Here is a 27,950-nt window from a genome sequence, read left to right as displayed (position 1 = left end):
CTAAATTTATTGTATATTTCTGCTTAAGAGATTGAGCACTATAAAACTTTTTCTGGTACACAGAGCATTTTTAAAGCGGTGAAACTATGCTGTGTGATACTATAATGATAGATACATCTCATCATACATTTGTCCAAATCCCCAGTATGTGCAGCACCAAGAGCGAACTCTAGTGTGAACCATGGACGTTAGGTGATGATGATGTGTCAATTCAGGTTCTTCAGTTGTAATAAACGTCCCACTCTGAAGGGGAATGTAGCAATGGGGGAGGCCCTAGAGGTGTGGAAGTAGGAAGTATATGGGAAATCTCTACACCTTACTCTCGATTTTGCTATGAACCTAAAACTGCTCTAAAATGAAGTCTATTAAAAAAAAGCTTTTCCTAAACTGTAAACAAAGCTCATACTTAATCTATTTCATAATCATAATAATCATCATCCATGTTGATTCTGATGCTGGAATGCTCTTCCGGTTTTGATTTCTTTTTGGTCTCTTTGTTTTTCTCGGTCAGTTGTAAGTGATGCTCACATTGTCTCATGATCTTCTTGGAGGACATCCAGCTCTCTCCTTGTTGTTCGGCTGGTGCAGCACATTGTCCTCCCCTCACATCCGTGCCCTTGGCCTTCAGGATCTCCCTTGCTCTTACGAGACTACAGGTGCAATTCCACGGATTTCCGTCCAGATACAGGTGTCTGAGGCGAGGCAACCCCTCCAAGACGTTGAGGTCTAAGGCAGAAATCTTGTTGTTCCTAAGGTTGAGAACCTGAAGCTGCTTTAGATCCTTGAGCTCTCTCTCAGCAATATCCTGGATGGCATTGCCCTTTAGGTCCAGCCTGGCTAAGGTCCCTGGAAGCCTGCAAAAGCATGGAAACAGGATGGGAGACGGAGCCATCACCACCATTCCATACCTACCAAAGCAACTCAGCTTGAGCAACACCAGCCTTCTCTGTACCGTTGTGCCCTGGGAGAAGCTAGAAAACAAGCTTCGTTTTGAAAAATTAAGTATATATGGGTCTTTAACCTTTCTGATAGGTCTTGTCTTCTAACCCTCTGAGTGTTCTGGTTCCTAGCCATAAGACTCTCTCATTTCTTGTCTTGTCAGACAGGATCATGTAAACAAATTGATAAGCAAAAAGTAGCCAATTTTTACTTGGCAAAGGCCATGAGTCCATAATGTATAGGAGAAGTAAAAGTATGGAATAAAAACATGCAAAAGTATGGTTCTTCATGAATATAAAAGGCAATGAAAAAATGATGCAACGTTTTATGTATGAAATTAGAGCAACATTTTGGTTTTAAATTTTAAAATTTATTCTTGCTGAAGGTGTTGTGAGGTAAGAACTTAAACTCTGTTGATTTAACTTGGTACCACCTTGGAAACAATTTGGCAACACGTATCCAATTTAAATAACATCATGCCTGGGGCGCCTGGGTGGCTCAGTCGTTAAGCGTCTGCCTTCGGCTCAGGGCATGATCCCGGTGTTCTGGGATCAAGCCCCACATCAGGCTCTTCTGCTGGGAGCCTGCTTCTTCCTCTCCCACTCCCCCTGCTTGTGTTCCCTCTCTCACTGGCTGTCTCTCTCTCTGTCGAATGAATAAATAAAATCTTAAAAAAAAAATAACATCATGCCTTTCAACCTAGGAAATAGTAGAAGCAAATAGAGACTTATTTACATATATGCTTGTCATATATTTAATTATATTTATACCAGCAAAAAAAGGGTAAAGACTAATGTCCACTAATATGGAAATTAAGAGATAATAGACTATTATGTGACAATAAAAATCATATATTTAAATAATTTTTAAAATACTAATTCTATGAATCAACTACATTTAAAAATAACAACAAAAAAAGAAAAGAAATGGTGTATGGCAAAAGACATATGCAAAGTAAAAAAGATAAATGATAAACTAGGGGAAATATCTGCATCTTATAACCCAAAGAGCTAATCTCCCTAATATGTAAAAGACTCTTAAAAGGTAAGAAGAAAAGATTTTAAAATGAGACTAAAAAATGGGCAAAAGGCATGAGTGGAAGTACATAAACAGGAAAAAAAGCCCTTAAGTCTTCAACCATACTCAGAATAGAGAAATGAAAAATAAAGCCACACAGAGATGCCATTTCTCATCTACCAGATTGGTAAAAACAAAACAGAACAACAACAAACAAACAAACAAACCTTAATCCTTAGCAATACATTCTGTGGGCAAATTCTCATAAATTGCTTGGTGGGACACTATGGAGCATGTCTTATGGCACAGACCCTATGGAGGAGATTTTAGCAAAGGCTAACAAAATAACTTGTGCATTTACCCTCCACCTAGCCATCTCACTTCTAGGTATACACTCTGAAGATATGACTCCATAAATACAGAACAGCATATGTGCATTTATTATGGTAGTATTTATAATAGCAAAATATTGGAAACTACCCAGTTCAACAGTAAAAACTACTATGTAGTCTTAAAAAAGAAAGGGACTCATCCCTAAGAATTATCATAAAATGATTTCCAGAAATATTGTTAAAGGGAAAAAAGCAAGAAGTGGAATAGTATGTATAGTATGCCAGTTTTTGTGTGAGAGAGAAATGAGAATACATATATATATGTATATTTGCTTATATTGAGTAAAAAAAAGAATGATAACCCAGAAGTGAATAAAAATGGTTACTTATAGGAAGTGTATGCATATGGTTTTAACTTTTGAATCATGTTAATGTTTCACATGTTCACAAAACAAATAAGGTAAAACAGAATCAAGCCCTAAAATTGAACACCAACAGAAACAAACATATCTAATTAATTAATCAAATGGTAATGTTGGTATATAACCACATAAAAGAAAGAAAAATTACTCGGACTGAATAACCTTCATGGATCTATCTAAGCCTTAGGCACTAAGGACAAAAGGATCTGCAAGGAAATTTCTCTCACCACGTTTATTATTCATACTGCTGTTAGTAATGAAATTTTGAAACCTTTTTAATGAATATTCTAAGACAAAACAAATAAGTAAATATAGTCATATCATTAAGAACCAAAATTTCATTGTAAAAGAAAAGATACAAATATAAAATAAGAAAAGCCCTCTAATGTTAACTATGAACTGGAGATGTTAATGTGAATTCATCCCTTTAAAAATTTATTTTCTGGTTGTGCATACTGGAAGGATCTAGAAGTAATATTACACCCAAATGGCAATGCTACTCCAAGAGCATGAGCTCACTGAGCACCCAGATTTTAATTTCAGAATTCCAGTTTCCACTTAAAAGAAGCAAGGCTTCCTAGAGAAATGACTGATTCCATGTCTGGGGCAATGTAAGCCAGAACATCTAAGCCAGAATGCAAAAGCATGTTCCAAGATTGATGGAACATCCATCACAATGGCTGCTATCAAAAAGCCAGAAAATAATAAGTGTTGATGAGGATGTGGAGAAATTGGAAGCTTCGTGTGCTGTCGGTGAGAATGGAAAATGGCGCAGGTGCTATGGTAAACAGTATGAGGCGCTTCCCCAAAACATTAAAAACAGAATTACCACATGATCCAGCGATTCCGTTTCTGGGTATATACACAGAAGAACTGAAAGCATGATTGGTCTCAAAGAGGTATTTACATATTAAATAATATTATACATTATTTACATGTTGTATACCCACATTGAATTCGCAATAGCTAAAATGTGGAAGCACATTGACGGATGAATGGATAAGCAAAACACAATATGTACATACAATGGAATATTAACTTTAAAAAGGAAGGAAATTCTGGTACATGCTACAACATGGATAAACCCTGAGGACATTACGCTAAGTGAAAAAAGCCTCACAAAAAAAGACAACTATTATGATTCCACTTATATGACATAACTAGAATAGTCAAATTCATAGAAACAGAAAGCATGATAGTGGTTTTCAGGGGCTGGGGGAAGAGGTAATGGGGAGTTGTTTAATGAGTGTGGAGTTTCAGTTTTGCAAAATGAAAAAGTCCCAGAAACCAATTGCACAACCATATGAGGTACTTGACAACACTGCATTAGTACAGTTAAAAACGGTTAAGTCAATTTTATGTGTATTTTACCACAATTTTTAAAAAAGAGAACTAATGGAAGCATGTCTCATGAACCCAGGGACCAGCTTGGAGAGGCTCCCACTAGAAGAATATGGAACAATTTGAGAATCAAAAGAGACTAGCAACTTTAAATGACTGCAACACACTGAATAAATAATAAAAATAAATAAATAAATAAATTTATATTACATTGGGTCCAATGTAATACTTGGGAAAAGTGGAAAAGGGAAAGAAAAATCCTCTATAATGTTAAATAGAAAAAACAGAAAATAAAACTGAATGATCCCAAGGACATAAAAACAAATTATGTCTAGACATGGGCTCTGGTTGAGCAATTATGGATGGTTTTTCATTTTCCAGCCCACAAAGTTTTCAACCTTGAATGGGTATTGCTTTGTAATCAGGAGAAAACTTTTTTTAACTGTGGATACAAATTTGAAAAATGTCATGCTAATGTCTATTGATAAAAAGTAAAAAAGAATTACAATTGTGAACCTGAAATTTTTTCGGCTATTCAACAGCTCCATATTAAGTGCTATTCTGTTTGTGAAGTATAAGAAGGGGGAAAGTTGTATAGAAAAAAAAAAAGGTCCTTGAAATACCATCTGGTTGCTATTTTCATAGAGTGTGAACGCACTGAACGTACATTCCTGCCTTTGAGTATTCAGTGAAATTTATTGTTGTGGTGCCAGTCATCCGATGCTTACACACTTTATATTTATATCCTAAGCTAGCCAGTGCATATACATATATAGTATTTGTGCTTTTGAGTATTTTATAGTCTTATTTATTTAAAGTGACTTCTCCTTAGCTGGAATAAAATTTACCTTAAAAAGTAAAGTGATTGACCAGGGAAAATCACTTCATACATTTTAACCATTTGATAGTTACATTTAATTTGAAGTCAGTCCCCAAGACAATGCAATTTGGTGCACATACCAACTGATATAGGGTACATCCCTCAAAGTCATACGGAAAAATCTTATGTATAGCTTTTTTTTTTTTTTTGCAAGAAAAGATGGATTATTAACAGAGGGTGTGGCAGTAAGCAAGATTCTATTGCCCTTGCAAGCATAAGGGAGAGCAGTGAGGAAAGATATGGTAAAGTAAACCAGAGAGTCAAGTCTACTAACTAAGACCTGAGTTCTCACTTTGGCCATTCTATTTTCCAGTACGTGACTTCAGGTAAGTTACTGAGCTTAAAGCTTCTGATTTTCCACCCTATAGATGAAAGTGCCCAGTACACAGAAATCACATAATAAATGTTAGCTAATGAAAATGAGAAAGCCAAGTTTCCTTTTATACAAATACAATGATCTGTTCTAGGCTGCGGAGCCAAAATTTGTACCTTTCTTCCTCAATTTTTTTTTCTTTCGTGTTTCGATGGGCATTTTAACTAAAATGACATTGTAAGAGAAATCACCAATATCCTGGTTTTGTGAACTGAGGGCAGTCATATATATGGCTTTGATAGAATTTGTCTTTATTAAGTCTGATTTATAGAGAAAGGTACCCCTGATTTTAAGACAAACCTGCTTCTCAAAATGCTATTTGTTCTTTGAGTCTGTTGCTTTTTAGAGTAAAAAGGGGTATACCTCATTTTACCAGTAGAGGGCACCTGAGTATAAGTAAGATAAAATGCTATGCCTGCTTTAGGTTGCAGAGAGCTATTCTGGATTTGAATGATCCAAATTGTGGATAAAGAAAAGATGATGTAACTTACAGTTGTTCACTGAGCTGCAGACTGGTAAAATAAAATGAAACAGCAAAAGTGAGACCCAGGTCTTGGGTGTTCTAAGTTTTTAAGTAGTACCAGGTATTGGTTAGACCAGAGTAAATCTCAGGGGCAGGGGATCATGGGGTGGCTAAAATTTCCTGGCTCTGGAGTTAGACGACCATGTTTCATCCTGACTCCCCCACTTACTGATGATGTGATTTTGAGAAGTTTCTTGATACCTCTCTGATACCTTAATGTTCTAATCCATAAAATAATAGTTTAAAAACGTGCCTACGTTCACAGGATTATTCTAAGAAGTAACGGGGAATAACACATGCATATAAATTCACTGCTGGGTTAGTCAGTACTTAATACTAGGTATTATTTTCTATCTCAGTTAGTATATTGAGGCAAATGTAGTAGATATTTGAATATCTGTGTACCTAAAACTGTCTGCTATCATTTCCTTGCTGAAATGTAGAATGGAGGATGGTAGGCAAGAGAAGGGATTTGTGACTTGTGGTAGGATGGTAACCACTAGCAACAAGTTAGGTTAGGTTAGCAACTAGCTGTGGATAGGTTGCCTGTGATTGTAGCTTATTAATACGAAACTGAATTTTAAAGTACAATTTTATGTATGAATAAGCCCCATGCAAATAAAAGTGTACAGTTTTAAGCTCATAAATTAAAGTCTTAACATTCAAAAATAAAAAACAGTATTGTGTTTTAATGTTTTATGAGAGGAAAATCAGGGAAAAACTTTTCTGGGCCATTCCCACTTTCCAATTCAAAGAAAAGCCTGGAAGCGGGAGGGGGGCTTGATGAGGAATTTAAAAATCACTTTCTACAAGGAACACATTGCTCTCATAGCTGGCCAAGTTCTTTCACAGAACAGACAGTTGTGCTGCTTCATTTAAGCCTCATAGGAAAAGCCCACTCTCATCTCATGTCCCTTGCTCATTGTTCTTGCTCATTGCTTCTCCACCCTGGCTACACATTAAATTCATCCGGGGAGCTTTTTAAAAATACTGATGCCTGGGCACCAATCCTGGATTGTCTGCTTTAATTGGTTTGAAGTGAGGTCTGGGCATAAGTATGCTTGTTTTAAAGTTCTCCAGATAATTGTAATATGGAGTCAGATTTGAGAATTATGGTTAGCTCAGGCTTGCAATTCTATTATACACTCCATTGGGCAAAAGCATTGTGCTTTCTGTAGTCACTTATTAAAACACACAAATGCCCTGGCAGGAGTAAATAATTAAGCTACTTTTCACTCATTAAACTTAGCAGGATTACTCAACCAAATGCTTTCTAAAAGCCACCTGAATAGAGAAGTCCACTGCGTTCACAACTTTGCCAAGGCTGTAGCAGCCCATTGGGAATCCCTGATGATAGCATTCACTTCTCAACCTATTTTATGAGGTTTTACTCTATACATGATTTTTTTTTTTCTTGGAGTAGGGGTATATAGTGTTAGAAAATAAGGCTTGAAACATAGTAGAGAAATTATTGAAATAACAAGTACTAGAGTCTTGAAACACTGCAGGCATGTTTTTTGCCTTAGGGCCTTTGTATTGGCTGTTCTGTCTCGAATACTTCTCCCTCCTTTCCCCCCCAAACAGCTTCACAGCTAAATCTCTCACCTCCTTCCAGTTTTTGCTCAAAGCTTACATTTTCATGAGAGTTACCATGCTTACCCTATTTAAAATTGCAGCTAGCCACCCCCACTCTCCTGAACCTGGTAGTCCTGCCCTTTGTTGTTGTTGCTAACTATAGCCCTTAACACCATCTCAGTGTTATGTACTTACACATTCTGTTTATTGTTACTACTTCCCTGCTGGAATTTAAGCTGTATAGAACAAGAAGTTTTATTTTTTATTGCACTGGTGTATCCCACGTGCCTGGTAAAGTACATTAATTGTATGCACATGCTTATGCCTTAAAAAAATGGATTAATTTCAAATAACCCTCAATATATATTTTAAAATACTGTTTTCCATTATAAAAATTACTTTCTGGTGTTTTGCATTGGGTACAGCTACCATACTATATAATAAAATCTTTTTTTCAACTAGAAAAAATGAACATCTGTACACATCAAAGATAATTTCTCCCTTTCTCATTGATAACAAAATGAAAATAAGTAAATGCAGTGCCATAGGATTCCATAGAAGCCAGAAGTTGGTATGTTAATTAGAAGCAATTTGATAATGATAATCAACAGAGCAAGGTGCCTTTCTTTTCCTATAAAGCACCAAAAGGAAAATGAATCCACTGATAGGCATGTATAATTAACAACATTCTCTTCCTAAGAGGGTAATAGGGTTTTTTTCTTCTACCGTTTTTTAATTTATCTATTTCATACATGTAGAACATGGAATAAGGTTTACATAAAAAAGGATCAGTTAATGTCAACATGTACTTTAGTTATAGATTATGACTGGGTGAGGAAACAGAACAGTGGGTTGGGCGCAGAGGGAGGGATATTTGGGAAGAGAAATTAAGTGTCAGAGTGTGAGGGTGTGTGTTTGTGTCTGTGTGCGCACGTGCCCATGTGTTTATGAGAGAGACAGCCAAAACACAAGGTGAGACCAACCCAGATGGACTCGCGTACCCACAGGCAGACCCACAGAGAAACAAGCAGAGCCCAGTTTAAGTCCTTTAAAGATCACAGTGCTGAGAAGCACATGAGGCTTCCAAATACACAATTCAAAGTGAATACAAGATTAGATTATACCCTTGTGATTTTTTTTCATAACTACTATTTCAACACTTATAAAAACACAAATATCTTACTACATTTCCCCTTCATTTCTTTTTCGTATCCTCGCTTTGCTAGTGGCTAAGCATGTACCTAGTCTGCCTGTTGCTGGATCCCAGGCCACATACTTAAAAACCAAAACACACTTTTACAGGAAATATCCCATATTACATGTGTTAGCATACTTCACTAAAGTAGCATTGCCTATTTTCAAACATAGATCTCATCTGCTGCTGTCTTATCCGACAGGCAAGATAAATTAAGTTAGTGTAGGATTTAGTTAGAGGGCTGGAGATTCCAAAACCCTGTCTAAAATCTCTACCCTTGAGCCCTAGGACAGCCTTGATCAGATCATTTATATTTGCGCTATTTTTTCTTGCTTGCATAGTGTGCTTCATTGCCCTGACCTTCAGAAAACGTTTGAAATAGTCACCATAAATAATAACTGCCACTCACCTTAGAGGTATAGACAGCAGCAGGTTCTGCTCCAACGCCAGGTTGGAGAGCTGGGAACACATCTGCAGGGCTCCAGCTTCAAACAAGCTAACAATGTTGTTGTCCAGAAACAGGTGTTTCAAGTCTCGGAGGTCCTGGAAGTCTTGTGCTGTAACCCTCTGAATCAGGTTGTCGCTAATGTCTAGTTTCTGTAGCCTTGCTGGTAGTCTGAAGGGCAACATTTGAACCTGGTTTTGGGACATCTCAAGAGTAGTTAAATTGGCAAGTATCTGCGCCCCATCGATGGAGGAGAGTGAGTTTGCTGACAGGTAAAGGTGGGAGAGATTCTCCAAGTGTTTCATATCTCGAAACCTTACCACTTTGAGCCGGTTTCTCTCCATTTTTAAAGAGAGCAGAGATTTGGGCAGATTAATGGGGATTTTTGTCAGCAAGTTACCACTGAAGCTGAGAAATTGCAGAGACTGGAGAGAAGTGAGGAAGCTAGCTGGTACAAGATGGAGTCTGTTATTCTCCATGCTCATACTTTTCAGGTGGGGAAGTGCCAGCGGTCCGGCGACAGATTCGATCCTGTTGTCGTCTACCATCAAACTCTGCAAACTGACAAGCGGGGAGAGCGTGCTGGGAGACAGAGAAGAGATCAGATTGTTTTTCAGTTCAAGGATTTTTAATTCCTTCAGTCCTTCAAAATCGGATCTGTGTAGGACATATATTGAATTGTCGTTTAGTTTTAACACTTCGAGACTGGCTGGGAGAATCCTGGGGACTTGTCTTAACTTATTTTTCCAGAGTTCCAAGGTCTTCAAGGTACTCAGAGTTTTGAAGGTGTCATTTTCTACAGACTCTGTTCCACTGGCCATCAGAACAAAATCTTCTAAAGCCAACATTCTGGTGAAGCTAGACATCTATAAAAAAGGCAGGGATGGGTCACAAAGAGAGAGAAGCAGTAAATTAAGATTATTGTGGAAAAAAATATTCTATACATTATCATTCAATACTAATGATACTGCAGATTTCTCTTCAGGATCTATTTAAAATGATCTCTTGGAAAAGGATGGAAACTCAGGTCCTGATCTTTAAAAATTTATTTGAGAGAGAGAGCATGAGTGGTGGAAGAGGCAGTGGGAGAAGAAGAGGGAGAAGCTGATTCCCCACTGAGCAGGGAGCCCAACACGGGGCTCGATCCTAGCACCCTGAGATCATGACCTGAGCCAGAGGCAGGCTCTTAACTGACTGAGCCACCCAGGTGCCCCATGACTTTTTTTTTTTTTTAAGATTTTATTTTTAAGTAATCTCTACATCTGATGTGGGGCTCGAACTCACAACTCCAAGATCAAGAGTTGCATGATCCACTGACTGAGCCAGCCCGGTGTCCCAGGTCCTGACTATTTTTTATTTATGATTGTTAACAGTGTAAGATATCAAAAATACATTAAGCACTTTCACACAGTATTGGTAGACATAATATTAGCCAACTTTTGCTGCATATTCTCTGACCCGGCAAGTTTATTTCTAGCCAGAAGTACTTACAAGTTGCACAGTGATTTATACAATAGGATGTTCTTCGTGGCACCATCTTCTAACAGCCCAGAATGGGAACAATCTGGAAATCTTTCACCAAACTATTAGCAGTTGCTAACTCAATAGTGTAAAATTACAAGAGATTTTTACTATATTCATTTTGCATTGTTTAGATTTTTTTAAGTTATAAATTACATTAAAAAATTTTTAAGCATTAAAAGTAAAAATTTTAAATGTGCTAGACACTGCTATCACTGGGATGGGCCTATTAGAGAAACATTTTCAGCTATATTACAGTTTGAAAAACTAGCCTAGCCTCTTTATTCCCTACCCCTCAATCTGCACTCCACTGATGAAAAAGATCCATGAAGAAACAAGCAGGATACATGTGTCTCCATGTCTGTAGAGCAAAGACTCCATTCGTGCATATATCTCAGACCTAATGCTACTCCTCTCCTTGATTTTAGAAATGATCAGATCTGTTATACTTTCTCCATGTGTTGCAAGTTCAAGCACTCCTATCTTTTCACATATCTGTCAACCTCCTACCTTGCCATCTATGTCTTTTCCAGGATGATGTAATCCTTGGTACTTGGTTCTTAGAGTAAGATCATCTCTCGGCAGAAAGAGGAATCGTTCCAAGTTTTCTTCAGCTTGACAAAGAGTCACAAAATTTTCAACCTGCTTTAGAATTCAATTGAACTAAAATGTTCAGGGCACAGAGCACCTGGGTGGCTCAGTTGGTTAAGCAACTGCCTTTGGCTCTGGTCATAATCCCAGGGTCCTGCAATGGAGCCCCGAGTTGGGCTCTCTGCTCCAAAGTGCTCCATGGGGAGCCTGCTTCTCCCTCTCTGCAGCTCCCCCTGCTTATGCTCTCTCTCTCAAATAAATAAATAAAATCTCTAAAAAAGTTTTTTTAATGTACAATTTTATGTCTTACTATCCACAGTTTTTAAATGTTTGATTTAATTATTTAGTTGAGCCCTTTTGTAAAATCAATGCATGATTAACAACTTCAAGGTGGGTTAATTTTACATCACATATATCCTAGGAGGACGTGTGATGTGAATTATGGTATATTTTAAAGATTCTCCTAATATGATACTCCTTTAGAAGAATCTCATGTTAAAATTTCCATAAATAGATGTTTTTAATCATAATAGTTTTGGCAGCTGCCTTGGTTTGTATATTGCTGTTAACGTGTGATATTTTCTTAATGATTTGTCAGATGTATTAATTAGTCCTAGTCCCAATAATAATAATCATTTTTTCTTGCACTTGTTGAATATCTACAAGTGCCAAGTACTTTTCTATATTGTTAAAAAAGAAAAACACAAGCCCCAAATGGAGTCATTTGCCCCCACCCATGACAGCAAACCAAGACTTAATTACTGTTTTAACCTCTCCTAAGACTGTGACCTTTTAACAGTCAATTTGAAATTTGCTGGTCAGCATTAGTGACATACCATCATGATAAAAACCCTGCCCTTCCCTTCTCCCCAAAAGGAACTTGACCTGACCTGATACCAACCTTACTTACTGTCTTGTTAATAACTCCCTTGCTCCACCCTCCTGCCTATAAATCCTCCCATTTGGTACAACTTCTGGGAGCATCTCTCTGCCTGCTAGATGAGAAGCTGCCTGATTCAAGAGTCACTTATTTATTAGATCTTTCAATGTACTCAGTTGAATTTTGTTTATTAACAGTACATTATCACAAATTCTTCTAATAACCCTGCAAGTTTGCTATTATCTAACTTGAAAGAGTTGAGAATTTCAACATGGTCTGTTGGACTCTAAACAGACTGAACTCTAAATTCTTTCTTCCTCAACTTACTATTTTCTATTGCATCTGGTCTACAATTACTATTTTCCAAAAAAAGACAAAATCTAGACACAAATCATAGAGATTTAGAAAAGCAGAAATTTTAGAGATTATCTAGTTCAAATCTCCCATTTAAGTGATGAAGAATTTCAGCCTCCCCCCGCAAATTAAAAGACCTGCCCAAGATTGTTCTTTAATACACTTTCATTCAAAGTGCCGTTTCTAGGCTTTCTTTCATATAAAGTCAGAAACGACTCTAGACAAAGATCTTCACTTCTTAGATTGCTGATCTCCCATAAGAACTTGGAGCTATTAATACTTCCACAAACCCTAAAAGACTGCTGAGTATGCAGCAAGTCTCAGGGGTGACATGGATCTGAATGGGCAACTTATTTGGGAACTAGACAAAGTATGGTATCAGACCGTCAATTTGTCTTCATTTCTATTCGTTAAGTGTACAGATTGTCCTAAACAGTAAACATAATTCGTGTTCTTAACTGAATCCAGTGGACAGTTGTTTTCTTTTATTAGGCATAGAGATTTTTCTTTTCTCTTTTTGTCAGTCAATGCAGATTACTTTTGGTTATTATTAATTAAAATGGTTACCATCTTCCAGGGGCGCCTGGCTGGCTCAGTTGGAGGAGCACGCAACTCTTGATCTCAGGGTTGTGAGTTCAAGCCCCACGGTGGGTGTAGAGATTACTTAAAAATAAAATCTTAAAAAAAATGGCTACCATTTTCTAAGTATTCACTATGGTTATCTTTATAAAGTCCTGTGTGTAAGCATGATCATTCCCTTTTTGGAAAGGGAAACTAAGGCTTAAGAAGGTAAAATAACTGGCCCAAGTATTCTTGCTAGCAAGTGGAAAGGTTGAGCTTCCAACTCAGATTTACCTTATCCCAACATACATATTTTTGTTTTAACCTTAGTGCTATGACATGCATTTGGCAGAAGAATATAGAATTCTGGCACCACAAACAGTGGGGAAGATACTCGCTGATTTTCAACTTTTCAGTTGAATTTACACAGCTGACAAAGGAAAATAATTCTGCTAGACCAGCTTTTTCCATTTCCCTGGACTGAGCTGAACTGTGCTCAGGAGATATAAAAAAAAAAAAAAAAAAAGAGAGAGATGCTTTTGCCCTCAAGCTAACCTGGAGGCTGCTGTGGGTTTTTTCAATGTGGCTTAAAAAGCAAGGCAAGCACGGCTTGGTGTTAATGATTAGGTATAGGAAGTTTAGCTAAGTATAATTCCTGTCATACGTTCTTACAGTTTAGTGAACCTAATATATATGTAGATAAAAGTTACAATAAAATAGAAAAAGTGAAAAAGAAGCAAGGCAAGTAAAACGAAGTAGAACAGAGAAGCAAGGCCTGCTGTCTTTCTCATGAAAGGCTTTGTTTCTGGTTTGTTCTTGGTAACCCCGCTGCAAACATTAGAGGGCCACAGACTTTCTTGGGCTGCTTATAGGTCCATCATCCACATGATAACCGAAAAACTCTCATAGTTACAGCCGCAGACCTGTGTGCACCAAGCCAGTAAGGAGTCTGTGAAACAATGTTGGAACTTCTTTTTCTGATCATCAATACTTGTTCTCTGTAAACAATTTTAAAATTCTGGGAAGTATGAAGAGAATATAAAAATAATCCATAATCCTCCCAACCTGGTGATCAACTCTATTTATTTATTTCTTACCCAGGAGGAATCTGAGGTAGCTTCTCCCCTTCCACAAAAGATGTAAAGCACAATCATTTTAATTGACTGCCATTAAAGACACTCCTATTTGTCCTCTAAATGTAAGAGCCAAAACTGTAAAACTCTTAGAAGAGAATACAGACATAAATTTTCATGACCTTGGGTTTGGTAAAAGCTAGCTTAGATATGATACGAAAACCAAAAGTGACATACACAAAGAATAGTAAATGGAACTTACTGGAAATTAAAAACTTCTGTGCTTTAAAGGACACCGTTAAGAAAATGAACAGCAACAACAAACAACCATAGAATGGGAGGAAATTTTCTCAGATAGTAGATCTGATAGGAGATTTATATTTAGAATATATAAAGGACTCTTACAACTCAATAATTAAAAGACGAAGAACCCAAATTTTAAAAAAATGGGCAAAGGATTCATATAGACATTTTCCCCAACAAAGATATGCAAATGGTCCATTAGCACACCAAAAGATGCTCAACATATTAACCACTAGTGATTTGAAAGTCAAACCATAGTGAGATACTACCAGATACTCACTGGGATGGTTATGATCCAAAAAAAGATGAGAAATGTTAGCAGGAATCTGGAGAAACTAGAACCATCATACATTACCCTAGGGATACAAAACAATGGAGCCACTTTGGAAAACAGTCTGGCAGTTCCTCAAAATGTGAAACATAGTTACCATATTGCCTGGAGATCTCAGTCTTAGGTATACACCCAAGGCAGATGAAAATACATGTCCACAGAAAAACTTGCACATGAGTGTTGTTTGGAGCATAATAGCCAAAAACAGGAAACAACCCAATTGTCCGTCCACTGATGAAGGGATAAACAAAATGTGGTATATACATACTATGGAATATTATTTAGTTTTTAAAAGGAAGGACATTCTGACGTATGCTACAATGTAGGTGAACCCTGAGGGCATTATTTTAAGAGAAAGAAGCCAGTGACAAGAGACCACAGGTCTAGGGGAATAGTTTGACTCCAGTTTTGGGCTTGTTATTTTGAGATGATATGCATATACGAAGAGGTCCAGTATGCATCTGGATAAGTCTGAAACGTGGGGGAAAGGCATGAACTAGACATTCAGTTATGGGAGCCATCATTACTTACATAAAGTGAAGTCACCTAAGGAGAGTGTACATAGTGAGAAACGGAATGGCTGAGGACTGAGACCCTCTGGACAAGCCAAAAAAATAAGGGGCAGTGGAGGAAAAGAAACCTATAAAAATGGCAGAAAAGAATGATCAGAGAGGAATCATGAGGACATAAAAGTGTGGTGTCATGGAATAAGAGTGAGAATTTCAAGAAATAGGAGTGAGCCAATGTCCTAGAGAGAACAGGTTTTTAACTGTATGGAGTAGGTAGAAACCAGATAGTGGTGAATTAAAGAGTACATAGGAGGTAAAGTAGAGACAGTAAGTACAGATTATCCTTTTATGGAGTTTTGCAAATAAAGAGAGACAGTAGCAGGAAGAGATGTAGCATTAAAATTATTCTATTTTAAAGATTTATTTATTTATTTATTTGAGAGAGAGAGAGAGAGAAAGAATGCAAGTGGTGGGGAGAGGGAGAGAGAGACTCTCACGCGGACTCCCTGCTGAGTGCAGAGCCGGATGCAAGGCTCAATCCCACAACCCTGAGGTCACGACCTACTGAAATCAAGAGTCAGATGTTCAACCAACTGAGACACCCAGATGCCCCCAAAGAATTTTATTTTTATTGTAATGAAAGGAGCCTATTTATAGGCTAGAACAGGGCCCTAGTAAGGAAAGAATAGCTGAAGATATGGGTGTGGGGAGAATGATGGAGTAAGTTCCAGGGCGAGGTGAGGAGGATGGACCCCAGGGCATGGGTGGGGGGCTGCCCTGAGTTTGCAGAATTGAAAGGAGACAAGTTAGTCCACAGTGAGCAGGAGTTGAAGGAGATCAAGACTAATGGCCTCGGTTTTGTCAGGATTAGTAAAATGGGAGGCCAACCATGGGTGAGAATGAGGCTGGCAGGGATTGAGAAGATCACCCAAACTGTACTGAAGTTCTGGAAGATGTGCAGGGAATGTAGGAAAGCCTGAAGAAGAACTGAAAGGACAGACGGGTGACACTGAAGACCCAGATGGGGTCAGAGACCTTACATTTGCAGTGTTTCTACAAATTTCTGGTTGTTCCAAACCATACATTTATATACACATACAAGAGAGGTTGTGTGATCCTCTCCAGCGGCACCCGGCTATCCAGATATAAGAGAAACAAGGGGAAGTGATCCCTCTGATCTAAGACTGAGGCTTTGCTGGATAGGTGTTGAGATAATTAAATTTGGGATGCAAAAAAAGGGGGGGATGGGAAAGAAGATGGTTAAGAAATAAACTAATGATCTGAGGAAAACATGGGTAGATGTAGGGTTAGAAGTCTCCATGAGGTGGCAAGACAAGTACAGAGTATGGAGGCTGAAAGCACAATAGATAATGACCAAAGACTGGAGGAATTCGAGATTTCCGAGTGGAGGAGTTTCAGGTATAATGATTATGATATCACCGAGTAGACAGCTGTGGTGACGGCACCAAGAAGCGGCAGGACTCAGCATGGAGAGCAAGACAGAAGCCAGGAGGGAAGGGGCCGAGGCACCGTATGAGACAAAGGAAGAAGAAACAAGGAGTGTTACAGCCCGACGGCTCCTCACAAGCAGGCAGTTTTACAGATGAATGGAAAAATAAAGGCCCTCATGTCTTGAGGGCAGGAACCGTGAATTTTCCATCTTTTATCCCTAGTCTCAAACACAGCATCCACAGTCCCCAACACAAGTTATATGAAGAAGTAATAGAAACATTTTTAATTGAGATGTATGTGTGTATATATTCATGGGTGTACACGTGTGTTTGTATGTGGTGTGTGCATGTATGTGTGTATGTATATGTAGATACGTGTGTATATACATATGTATATAATTTCTAATGCTATTAATCTGAAGATACTTTAACATATTTTTTTTCTTGAAATACAGGCACCTGATTCTGTAGAACATACATTATATTCACCAAAAACAGGTAAAATATAGTCATTTAAAACCTAAGGGTTTTTAAAAGAGATGTATTATGGCTTAGAGCTTTTTATTTCCTTCACAAAACAATCTTGTCTTTCATCAACGTCTTTGCTGAAACTGTCCTTCCGAGAGACAATTAACTGGGCTAAAGTCAGGGAAGTGGCAATGTCGCCATTCAGTGAACGTAAACCAATGACAAATGCACTCATTTGGTAACTGAACTTGATGAGAGGGAAAATTTCATCTTACTGGCTGCAAAGCAACAGGGTAGGATCATTACCGGGCTTAGTTGACACTTCAGCTCTTGGCATCTCAGGCCCTCAGAACAAATATTGAAGCATCTTGCCCTTTAACCAGCTGTCCTGCTTGAATGCTGAGACCTGGCGGGGTCAGACTTGCTCTCTGGCGTTAGGCAGTACTGGATTACAAGAGGAGAGTAAACATGTCCACAAGGCAATTTTGCTTACTGAGCCTTGAAGTCAATACCACGCCACATACTTGAAACTCTCCGTGTTTAGGCGCACCTACGTTCAAATTTCTTAACCAAATGAAAGGGGATGGTGTCTCTCTTTGAAGGGAAAGTACATCCCCCTGCTGACTCTGTGCACCTGCACCCCGGAGATGTATTTCCTTATCTTGGGATTTGGATCTAGGAGGGAAGAGCAGTGACTAGTAAAGACAAAATCAGCGAGCCATAGAATTTTCCAGGTAAAAGGAGCCCGGGATCCCCAATCTAACCCAACCTTCTTACTTCACAAAGGTAAAAAATGAGGCCCAGAGATTTTTTAAACTGCTTGCTTAAGATGATTATATCTCTGGCTAGGGAAAAATTAGGATAAGAACCCTTGTCTCTCCACATCTTCCAGAATATCAAAGGCCAAAAGCAAAAGTTTCTTTTTATTATAAAAGTCAGACAATTATATAGCACTCTTTGCAGCACTCTGAATAGGTATGCATAAATTAAAAAGTCACAATTAAAAGTTCATAGAACAAGTACTGCAAAAACGCGCCAAAACAAAAACACATAATTCGTCCATAGATGTTTCCACAAAGCCCCTGATGCCTGGCAGGTAGGTAGGGTCTGTTATAAATAATTCTCATATGCTGGGGTTCATCTTGATAGTCTTGCAATGCTTTGAGGATCACCTTTCTATGGCATAAACAAAACTACTTTTTATCCCCCGAAAGCACTCATTCTTAAGTATGCCATTTGCTCTCAAATTCTCTTTGTTAAGAAAGAGCCACTTCTTTACTTTTACTTTGCAACAACATAATTACATTTTTTGAAAAATAAAAACTGAAATAAAACATCATTCATTATAGATTCTAATGGTTTTTGATTGCTTCTTTAAAAAGAAATATCCAGAGGCATATACCCATCTCAGCAGTAAAGGGCAAGCAGATAGTTAGTGCCACGACCCAAGCTTGATAACCACCACTTTTAAGCGTTGATCATTTAAATGAAGCTTAACAGCCCCACAGTCGCCCCTCACCCAGCCTCAAAAAATAAGACTGTGGCAGCTTGACCGTAGAACGGTTACCTGGAGGTGTTGAATCTTGCTGTGGCTAATGTAGAGCTTCTTGGTGGTGGAAGGAAGAGCTGACGGCACGTCCGTCAGCCTGTAGCACTGCACCGACTGCCTGGAATCGCAGCTACATCGGCCGGGACAGGTAGGATGGGAACCAGCGCTAAGAGAAAGCAGAACAAGGGAAGCATAAAGCAGATGCATCTTCCACAACGGGGCCTCCCGGACAGCAGGCGAGTGTTTCGGTGATGTCGCACTCTTTATACCATGAAATCTGATAATAGAATCTTATGAATGTGTGCTCTGTCAATGTAAGAAGACAGGAAAGAAAAAATTCTCAATTTGCCTGGGTTAAAATGTTAGCAACCATTACAAAGGGCTTAAACATTGATAAGCTGCCTTAATATTTGTAGGTGAGCAAAACCCTCTGTTATTTATGGCTTGGGAGGCTAATCTGCAAACACCTCTACTATCTGTAGTTTCCTTGTTTTGTTAAATGTGACACCAGGGAATTAGAGGGAAAAGACAAAGAGCTGTTTTATAGTGGGCTATAAACCTTTGCATTTTCTGTGACCCTGTATTAAAACCATTTTTGTAGGCCTGCAATAGGCAGGTGTTTTCTTCTCCCATTAACCAGTGCGGGGAATGGGCAGGTTTTCTCTTTCTTATTGGTGCTCCAGTCACATTTTATTGCTAGGTGAAACCAAGGAGAGAGGTTTAGAGCCACAGATAACTTGTTCAGTTCATCTATCACTCGATCCACCCCACTATCATATTTTGACAATATTTTTGCCATTCAAAAATATTGTTGACTCAGATGGGAATGAAACATCAAAATGGGTCCCTAACCTTCATCTATTTGTCATAATGGAAGAAAAGGCCTCTAGCTTCTTCAGAGGAACTTGTGCTCCTGACGGCAGAAGGAAGGCTTCATTTGTCCCAGGCATGCCTTTGTTGAGGCTCTTCTACTCGCTGGGCTCATCCCTGCTGAGGAATTTAAAAAGCATTTCAAGCAAAAGATTATATAGAAAAGCTTGTTCCTGCCAGGTGGAAGACCTGAATTTCCCCACGCCGGTTGGCCTGAGCCGATGGCTGGAAAGAAACCCTTTCTAATATTGAAAAGCTTTTCTGATGTGCTCTTCAATCCACCTCCCTTTGCTACAGTTTTCATTTTGAAGCCAAAAGTTTCTTTGCTCTAATAATCAGTTCATTCTATTTCCAGAGTAAGGATTTCTATATGCTTTTCTCAAAAGACTTGTCTGCTCCTTTTCTCTGATTTTTTTTCCCTCTGTTTTCTTTTACTATCTGAGATAAGGAATGATAAGGGATTTGTTTTCTATCAATATCCTGATTTTCGACAAACTTGATCATTTATTTCTCTTGTCTAGTGGTAGAATTAATTTTTTTTTAATTTTAGAATCTTCAAATAGGAAAGTCATGCTCAATAAGAGAAAATTTAGGAAAAAAAAGAGCAAGGAGGAGGAAAAAAAGTCAGTGTTACTCTTGTGCCCCAATCAAACATTTTTCCAGTTTCTTTTCTCTGCCCAGACTTTGAAAAAACAAAGAGAAATACTCACGGAACACTTTTTTTTCTTTGGTGTTGCTAAAAGAGTAAATTCATGGCTACGTAAACGGAAATGCCTCCCAAGCCCTATGCTGTCATCTGCCATCAGTGACAGCTAATATTTCTGTTCCGTAGCACAGAGATGAGCTCCATTTCCTATCCTCTGTTGGTCACCACAGGAGACCCTTTGCTTTGACTGAGCCCTGAAATTATACTGTATAACGTTTTTTTCTTCCATGGTATTTCCATAGCTTTCCTGCAATTTTGGCATTATCTCTGTTCCTATTTTACACTGTTTTATTTAATCAGGTTGTAAACATACTCGTGTACAACTTTATATTCTGCACCTTTTACTATTATATTTTTCATGTGATGTTATAGTTTTCATAAATAAAAACTTAAATGTCTAAGAGTCCATCAAGAGTATCGTCCCAGTTTGATTAACTACTAAGTGTTGGATTTTTTGGTTGTTTCCTGACTTGAACATGACAAATATTTATAATTTGGAGCATAAAAAGTTTGAAAATGTTTTGAAGAATAAAAGCTCCATTTGTTCCCCAGGCCATGCCTATTTATTTAGAGTGAAGCTAAAAAGTCTTTTTTTTTTTTTTTCAGGTAGAAGGCAAAGTCTTATTGATAGCATAACCTGCAGAGAAAGTAAAGTATCAATGTACAGCCTGGGTGTTTGAGGGACCCGCATGTTCTGTGGTACCTTCTCCAGAGGCGCCAGGCCCCTCTGGGTTATGTTGTGCTAAGAAGCAGCCACAAAGTCTGCCAGCCCTGCACAGCTCCTGACATGATTTTGGCAGACTTGCGGAGTCTTTCCATGTTGACCAAGGGCCCCAGGTGTAAACTTCTCTACCTTTAGCTTGTGTTTTTAGGTCTTGAGTTTATGGATCCCTAAGGCTAAGTGTGAGACATAGATCTCACACTTTTGTCTTAGGAAGATTTAACAACACCTTATCTGATCATTATTGCTTGGCTTCTTTGGGCAAGGAGAAACCTAGTAAAGAAACACGGGTGTCTTTTTCAAGAATGGAAACTCAAATGATTCACCTAGCAACTGCTCAGAATATACCCCTGCATCTAGGTTTAATCTTTCAGCACAAGAAAGATTGCAATCTCAAAGCATATACTTTGCATTTGAATTTGGATTGAATTACATTTGTGTCTTTTGTTTAGAGGCTTGAGCCAGGATCCTCCCGGACTTGTTTTCTTCTGTTCTTTATCTTTATCCCCCCTCTTTGCCTCCCTTCATTTGTTGCTTTCTATAACCCAGTGGTTCTCAACCAGGGGCAATTTGGCAATGCCTGGAGACATTTTTTATGACAATAAAAGGTGGTCGTGATGGGGAGAGGATAGGCAGTATCAGGGACATCTAGAGAGTAATGGCCAGGGTTGCTACTAAACACTGTATGATGTACAGGACAGCCACACAACAAAGAACCAAGAAATCCAAAATGTCAACAGTGCCGTCGTTAAGAAATCCCACAATAGGGGCGCCTGGGTGGCACAGCAGTTAAGCATCTGCCTTCGGTTCAGGGCGTGATCCTGGCGTTATGGGATCGAGCCCCACATCTGGCTCCTCCACTGGGAGCCTACTTCTTCCTCTCCCACTCCCCCTGCTTGTGTTCCCTCTCGCTGGCTGTCTCTATCTCTGTCGAATAAATAAATAAAATCTTAAAAAAAAAAAGAAATCCCACAATAAATACAAATGTGTGTCTCAATTCAATGGATATTGGCCTTCCTTGGTTTATTAAAAGCAAACAGCTAGTTCCCATTATAGACAGGAAACTGAATTCCAGAGAAGTAACTGACTAACCCAAATTTTCCCTCACATGGGTCTGTAAGCACTGGCTTGTGATTCCTATCATAAAACTGACCAACCAAGAGCTAAATAGAAGGCTTTAATTTATGAAAATCTTCTTCTGAGTTAAAAGAAAAGAAATTTTAAAGAATCAAAAAATTATGAGTATGATTCTTTTTAAACTTGTTTCCTTCTTGGGATGCCAGGGTGGCTCAGTCAGTTGAGTGTCAGACTCTTGATTTCACCTGCGGTCTTGATCTCAGGGTCGTGAGATCGAGTCCCATTGTGTTGGCTCTGCGCTCAGCAGGAAGTCTGCTTGGGGTTCTCTCTCTCTCCCTCTGTCCCTCACCCTTGCTCTCTTTCTCCCTCTCAAATAAATAAATAAATAAATCTTGAAACAAACAAACAAACAGACTTGTTTCCTTCTTGAGAATATTACAAAAGAGCCTGTTTAAAGTAAGATAAAAAAATAATTTTTCTGTCACTTAACCTCTCTTTATCTCAATTTTTTCTTCTACGAGTGAAGATAAAATGAAGGGAAATAATCTCCATCCTACAGAAAGGAATAGATGAAATGAACTAAGGCATGTCAAGGGTGACATGGGTGAAAAGGAAGCCTCAGTATATGATAGTTGTATTGGTTCGGGTCATTAGTTACAAGCAATGAAAAACAATTCTGACTAATTTAAGCAGAAAAGGGAATTACTGAAAACTGGATTGCACACAGAATTGTGAAAACCTAGGGAACCAGATTTGGAAATGGCAAGAATAAAAGGAAGACTTTATAGCCAGAATCACAGGCAAAAATCACACTTTCATCTAGTGTCACCAAAGAACATGGATGCCCAGGTTTCTACCACCGAACCAGAAATTGTGTGTCCCCGCTGCTACTGATAAAGGATGTTGCTACTCCCAGTCCCATCTCTCCTCCCAACTAAGAATTGTCCCAAGCCTTGACTCACTGTCTCCAGGGTAAAAATTCCAGGTGGATTATTTTGGTTAGCTGACCCCAGATCATATGCATGTGCCCCCTGTCACAGAGCTGGGAGAGTGTGCTTGTCTGACAATTTCAGTTCGTTACGGGAAGAAGACTCTGTTTACCATATCCAAGTTACAAAAGGTAGGGAATTCTCTAAACAGAGAAAGGGGGCTCAAATATGGGCAGCCCCCCATGTATAGTGATGAACATCCACTATAAAAGTCTTTTCATCTTCATTACCTCTGAACGAGTTACAATCAACTGGGGCCAAACAAATTCCATTTCCAACAACTCTTGTGACATGGCTTTTGTATGATTGCTTCCCTATAGTTTTCTAACTGGTTCGTTTGGAAGACTATAAAAATTCTAAGGAGATAATTTAAGGTATTCTTATATTTGTTAATCTAAGTGCAAAAAAAAAAAAGATAACTAATGTTAAATGGTGTTCAGAATGCAATTTTTTGGGCCTCTTGTAGACTTAATCTATAAGAAACATAAATGAGGGGGAGTCTAGGTATGACCTGTAAAGTTAGACAATCTGAGAAATAAACAGTGACTTGACAGTGGATGAAAGAGGAAGAATCAATGATTAGTAAACACTGAGACCTTTGTTGATAAATGGTGGTTTTAGATAATGCTGAATCAAACCTGGAGTTGTGGGAAAGGGTAAATAAAGAATGTAAATCAGGTAACAAGTGGAAAAGCAGTTGTAGTTGGTCTTGAGTAAGGAAAAAACATAGTACTAGAGATTTCAAAAATTGTTTTGTGTTATGTTTTGTCTTTAGGTTTGGATACGCAACATAAAAATGTAGTCACTCATAAGTTTTAACTTTGGAATAGGTAAAATAATTCTCAAAGCTTAAATTATACTGGGTGCATTATTAGTCAAATCAACCAGATCATTGTTAAATAAACCTTTCTCTTTTGGTTGAGAAGAAATACTCCTTATGTTCACAAGGTGCCCTCTATGTAGACATCATCTTTGGCCCACCTCTACTGGGGAATTTGCATTTCTGCAAGTCACAACCTAATATGGAAGGGAAAAGCAGGGTTTGACACTCAAGACAAATTTTTACTCCAATTACATTACTCCAATAAAGACAAACATGTATTTTGTAGATATTACTAACTCCTGTGCCAATATAAAAATATGTTTAACTATGCTCTCCAGCAGGTATCAAAGCTATGTCTTGAAGAGTGACAGTTTTTAGATTCTTAAGTAGACTGTTGTAATATCTTAATTATTAAACTGATTCCACAAATACTTGCATCATCCCAACCATATTCTATGTTCTGTTTTAGGACCTGAAATTCAAAGATAAGTAAGATACAGTTACTGCTGCAAGGAGCTCACAGTCTAAGGGGCTCCAAAAAAATATGAGTGTTGTAGCAGGTGTTTGCTGGAAACTGAATGGTGATGGTATCTATAGCTCCACATGAGAAGAAAAAAGGAAGGTTTCCTGAAAGAGGTGTCTGAGCTAATCCTAAATCACTGTCCCAAAATTCTCAAGTTTTAAGAAGAGGGCAAACAGTTTTTCTATATGTATATAGAAAAGAAATTATGAAGGAGAATAAGGCTCAGAAATCACTTTTGGTTGCCCAGATTTACTTCTTCACTATGCCTATCTCGAAATTTCATATTGTTATTAAATGTGAATAAATATATTATAAATAATACATATGAACATGATATTCCAAGACTTTATCCACATTGCTCAAGTAAAATGGTAGTGGATTTTCCTTGGTTTTATTCATCATACAACTGTTTATAGCAACCAACATCATTTACTTTACCTTTTCTTTTTTCCTGGTGGGGTTACTAGAGACTAAATGAAATCTGCAAAGCTTAGTACAGGGCCTGGCACACAGTAGAGTTTAATAAATGGTAGTCTCCCTCTCTGGTCCAGAGTGGATCTTCTCTGGCCATTCAACACAGTGACTTGCGATCGAAGATGCTCTGATACATGTTTGAACTCTACACTAACCTCACAGCTTAAGTACCAGTACTCACCCAAGAAATCCTTAGCACCTTCTCTTTTTCACAGTTTCCTCATTTCCCACCCTATTTATTCTCAGAAATACCTTGTGGCAGAATTCTGGAGGGATAAGTTCCTAAAACAAAACTGTCACATTTAAGTTCTATTAGACATTTTTAATCACATCAGCATGATTCATGGAACAGTTATTGGAAGTTTCTGCCAATGCAAATGCAAACAGAAGCATCAACATTTTATTATTTCTAGGAAAACAAATCCCACAGGAATTGAGATTACATACAATTCCAAATTCTAGAGTAGGTCAAGATAAGTCAATTAAAAATAAATAAATAGGTAAATAAATAAATTTATCAATGGGGGTGGGGGAAGGCAATAAATGTAGGCAAAGCACTCTGACAACAGATGGCAGCACTTGAGTGTCAAACCCTGCTTTTCCCTTCCATATTAGGTTGTGACTTGCAGAAATGCAAATTCCCCAGTAGAGGTGGGCCAAAGATAATGTCTACATAGAGGGCACCTTGTGAACATTGAAATAGTCACATAGTACCAAGATATCAAGCACACAGAGATGTGGCAACTGCTACCTAGTGGGATCATGAGAAGGGACAACATGAGATAAAAGTATTTTGAGACGCAGAGAGTGTGATTTGTTGAAATTGTGAAGGTAGTAAACAGAACTGGAACTGGGTTCACAATCCTGAAAATGGGGTATTCACCAAGGATCAGAGCACAGGAAGCATAAACACTTAAAATGCATTTCAGCCATACCCACAAAGTATTATAGGAAGTTGAATGATATTTCTTTTTAAAGAAATTGAATGTATTTCCAAGGATTGTCCATACAAACTAAAGAGAGTGATAACAGAAAATGAGCATTATAATTACTTTTTTGGTAATATTTCTTACATATTAATAGATTTGTATATGGCTTATAAGTGGGAATAAATTATATATATATATTTTTTTAGAAAAACTTTTGGACAGGAGTACCTGGGTGGCTCAGTCAGTTAAGCGCTGACTCTTGATTTTGGCTCAGGTCATGATCTCAGGGTCCTGGTATCAAGCCCCACTAGGGCTCTGTGCTGGGATGGAGCCTGCTTAGGATTCTCTCTCCTTCTGCCTTCTAAAAAAAAAAAAGAAAGAAAAGAAAAGAGAAAAACTTTTGGATTGATTTGCCAATTTATTATGCTGGTAACTTATACAAAAAGAAATATATTCCCTCATCCCTCTATCTTCCATGATTAATAGCTAAGACTTTGGAGGAAGAGACCACTAGATTGAAATCTCACCTCACTTATTAGCTGTACAACTTTACCAAGATACTTAAGCTCTCATCTGTTAAATCATCTATTAAAAAGTGAATAATACTACCTCATATGATTTTGTGTCAAAGAATTAAAGCAAATAGCATAATGCTTTACACACAGTATGTATTCAACAACTGAAAGCTGTTCTTAATGTGATTCCATGTATGTGCTTCCCTCCAATTTTAAATTATTTACTTCAAATTCCTGAAAATGCATTGCTAACTATAATATGTACAGAGAAAGTGGCTGGGACCTTGGTAACTGTAGTGATGATGTTCTTGGAAATATTGCAGATGAAAATAAAGTTAATTTGGAATGAAATGAGAAAAGATGCATATTTTAGTTTTATATTATTTATTGTGTATTAAAACCTATGTGAAGGTGCCTATTTAAACTAAAGGCAAATATCTCACAGTTAGTTTTGCTTAGCTAAGTTTGTTGAAGCCAAAGGACTTTATTGACCAATGTTACTTAGTGTGCCCTGCAGTACCCAGAGAACAAACTAGAGCTATGATTTCTTATTCCTCAATGTCATTGCGTTGGCGAGGGGTACACAATGCAGGCTTTGGTGGTGATCAACTGGAAGAGTCTGTTCCATATCACAGGAGTCTATAGTAGGCTAGTAAAATTATTTCCTTAGGCAATGCAAGACAGACCATTCTCACCAGCGTACTCTGATTTCTCCTTCCCTTTCTAAGACTGGACTACTCTAGAAGTGAATAGGGCTAATGGCAAAGAGCAGTTTGTAAACCCTCCAAAGTACTACAAAATTCAAATACAGTTTGTAGCTGTGAGGGTTAAACTCACTAGCTTACGAGCTCTGCCTGGGTGAGGCTCACATCTCACTTGTGTGTCTCCAAAGCCTCAACGGGGCTCTGCATTCAATATATTTATCAATTTATGAATATTCATCGTTTTGTTTTTATGAAATGTCACTGTGGGAACACTTCAGTTGTTGAAATAAGTACACTTTTAAAAACAGTTCCTTTAGAAACGTATGACCTGTGGTGCAATATTAAGGAATACCAAGTGCCAATCACTTAAGTTAAGCATTTAACCTTACTACTGAGTGAAATAAATTTTAGAAACTAAGGCTTTGAGGTTAAAGAATACAACCAAATGGGACAGCTAATAGGTGACAGGGTGTAAAATTTGAACCCAGGTCTGCCGGATTCTTAATCACAAGACAAAAGGTCTCGCATAAATTCAGCAAAACCTGGTCGGCCGCTGTCCTTCAACGCGCAGCTCCAGGCAGTTTCCACCCGGAATTTAGTGTCTGGTTAAGCAAGAAGAGCCCGTATATCCACCCACCTCACCCTCCACAGGAACTGTAATGGAAAGGTAAAACGTGGCCATTGCGCATGCTCACACCGCCCTTCCTCACATTCCCTTCCCTGCCCCTGGACGTCACTGCAGCAACTGTCACGGAGGACTTTAGAACGGCTCCCGCCCAAGTGGGCGGAAGCCGTTCATGTCTGCGACGTGGACACCCCTCTCTTCCTCGGGCCTTTCCAACTTGGAAGCAAACACGATGCGTTCCCGTTTCTCGGGGATTCAACCAGGAGTTTGCCAGTTGTCAATATGGCCGCTGACGGGCCGGTCCCAAGCAGAGGCTGTTCATAGGCCAAGGTCGCATCCTAGCCCCGCCCATTTCATCCCT

The 27,950-nt window shown here is 38.4% G+C and overlaps 1 protein-coding gene across 2 annotated transcripts; it reads right to left on the bottom strand.

Moving 5' to 3' along the window:
- On the bottom strand, positions 1-27,873 carry LOC123792926 (nephrocan-like). 2 transcript variants are annotated; one of them, XM_087865419.1, is made up of 5 exons: positions 27,602-27,873; positions 25,974-26,106; positions 18,652-18,799; positions 9,007-9,908; positions 1-854 (listed from the first exon to the last, which is right to left on the bottom strand). In XM_087865419.1, the coding sequence occupies exons 4-5, from the start codon at positions 9,906-9,908 to the stop codon at positions 407-409; spliced, it is 1,350 nt and encodes a 449-aa protein (XP_087721545.1). In that variant the 5' UTR covers positions 18,652-18,799; positions 25,974-26,106; positions 27,602-27,873; the 3' UTR covers positions 1-406. The 2 variants fall into 2 exon arrangements, with proteins under 2 accessions (XP_087721545.1, XP_045654378.2); XM_045798422.2 differs by lacking the exons at positions 25,974-26,106; positions 27,602-27,873 and having other exon boundaries at positions 18,652-18,946.
- Positions 27,874-27,950: the final 77 nt, after the last annotated feature.

The sequence above is a fragment of the Ursus americanus genome, chromosome 11, assembly GCF_024610735.1.
Source record: "Ursus americanus isolate L20-20 chromosome 11, mUrsAme1.1.p, whole genome shotgun sequence".
NCBI classification, from domain to species: Eukaryota; Metazoa; Chordata; class Mammalia; order Carnivora; family Ursidae; genus Ursus; species Ursus americanus.
This window is presented reverse-complemented; position numbering and strand designations above follow the sequence as displayed.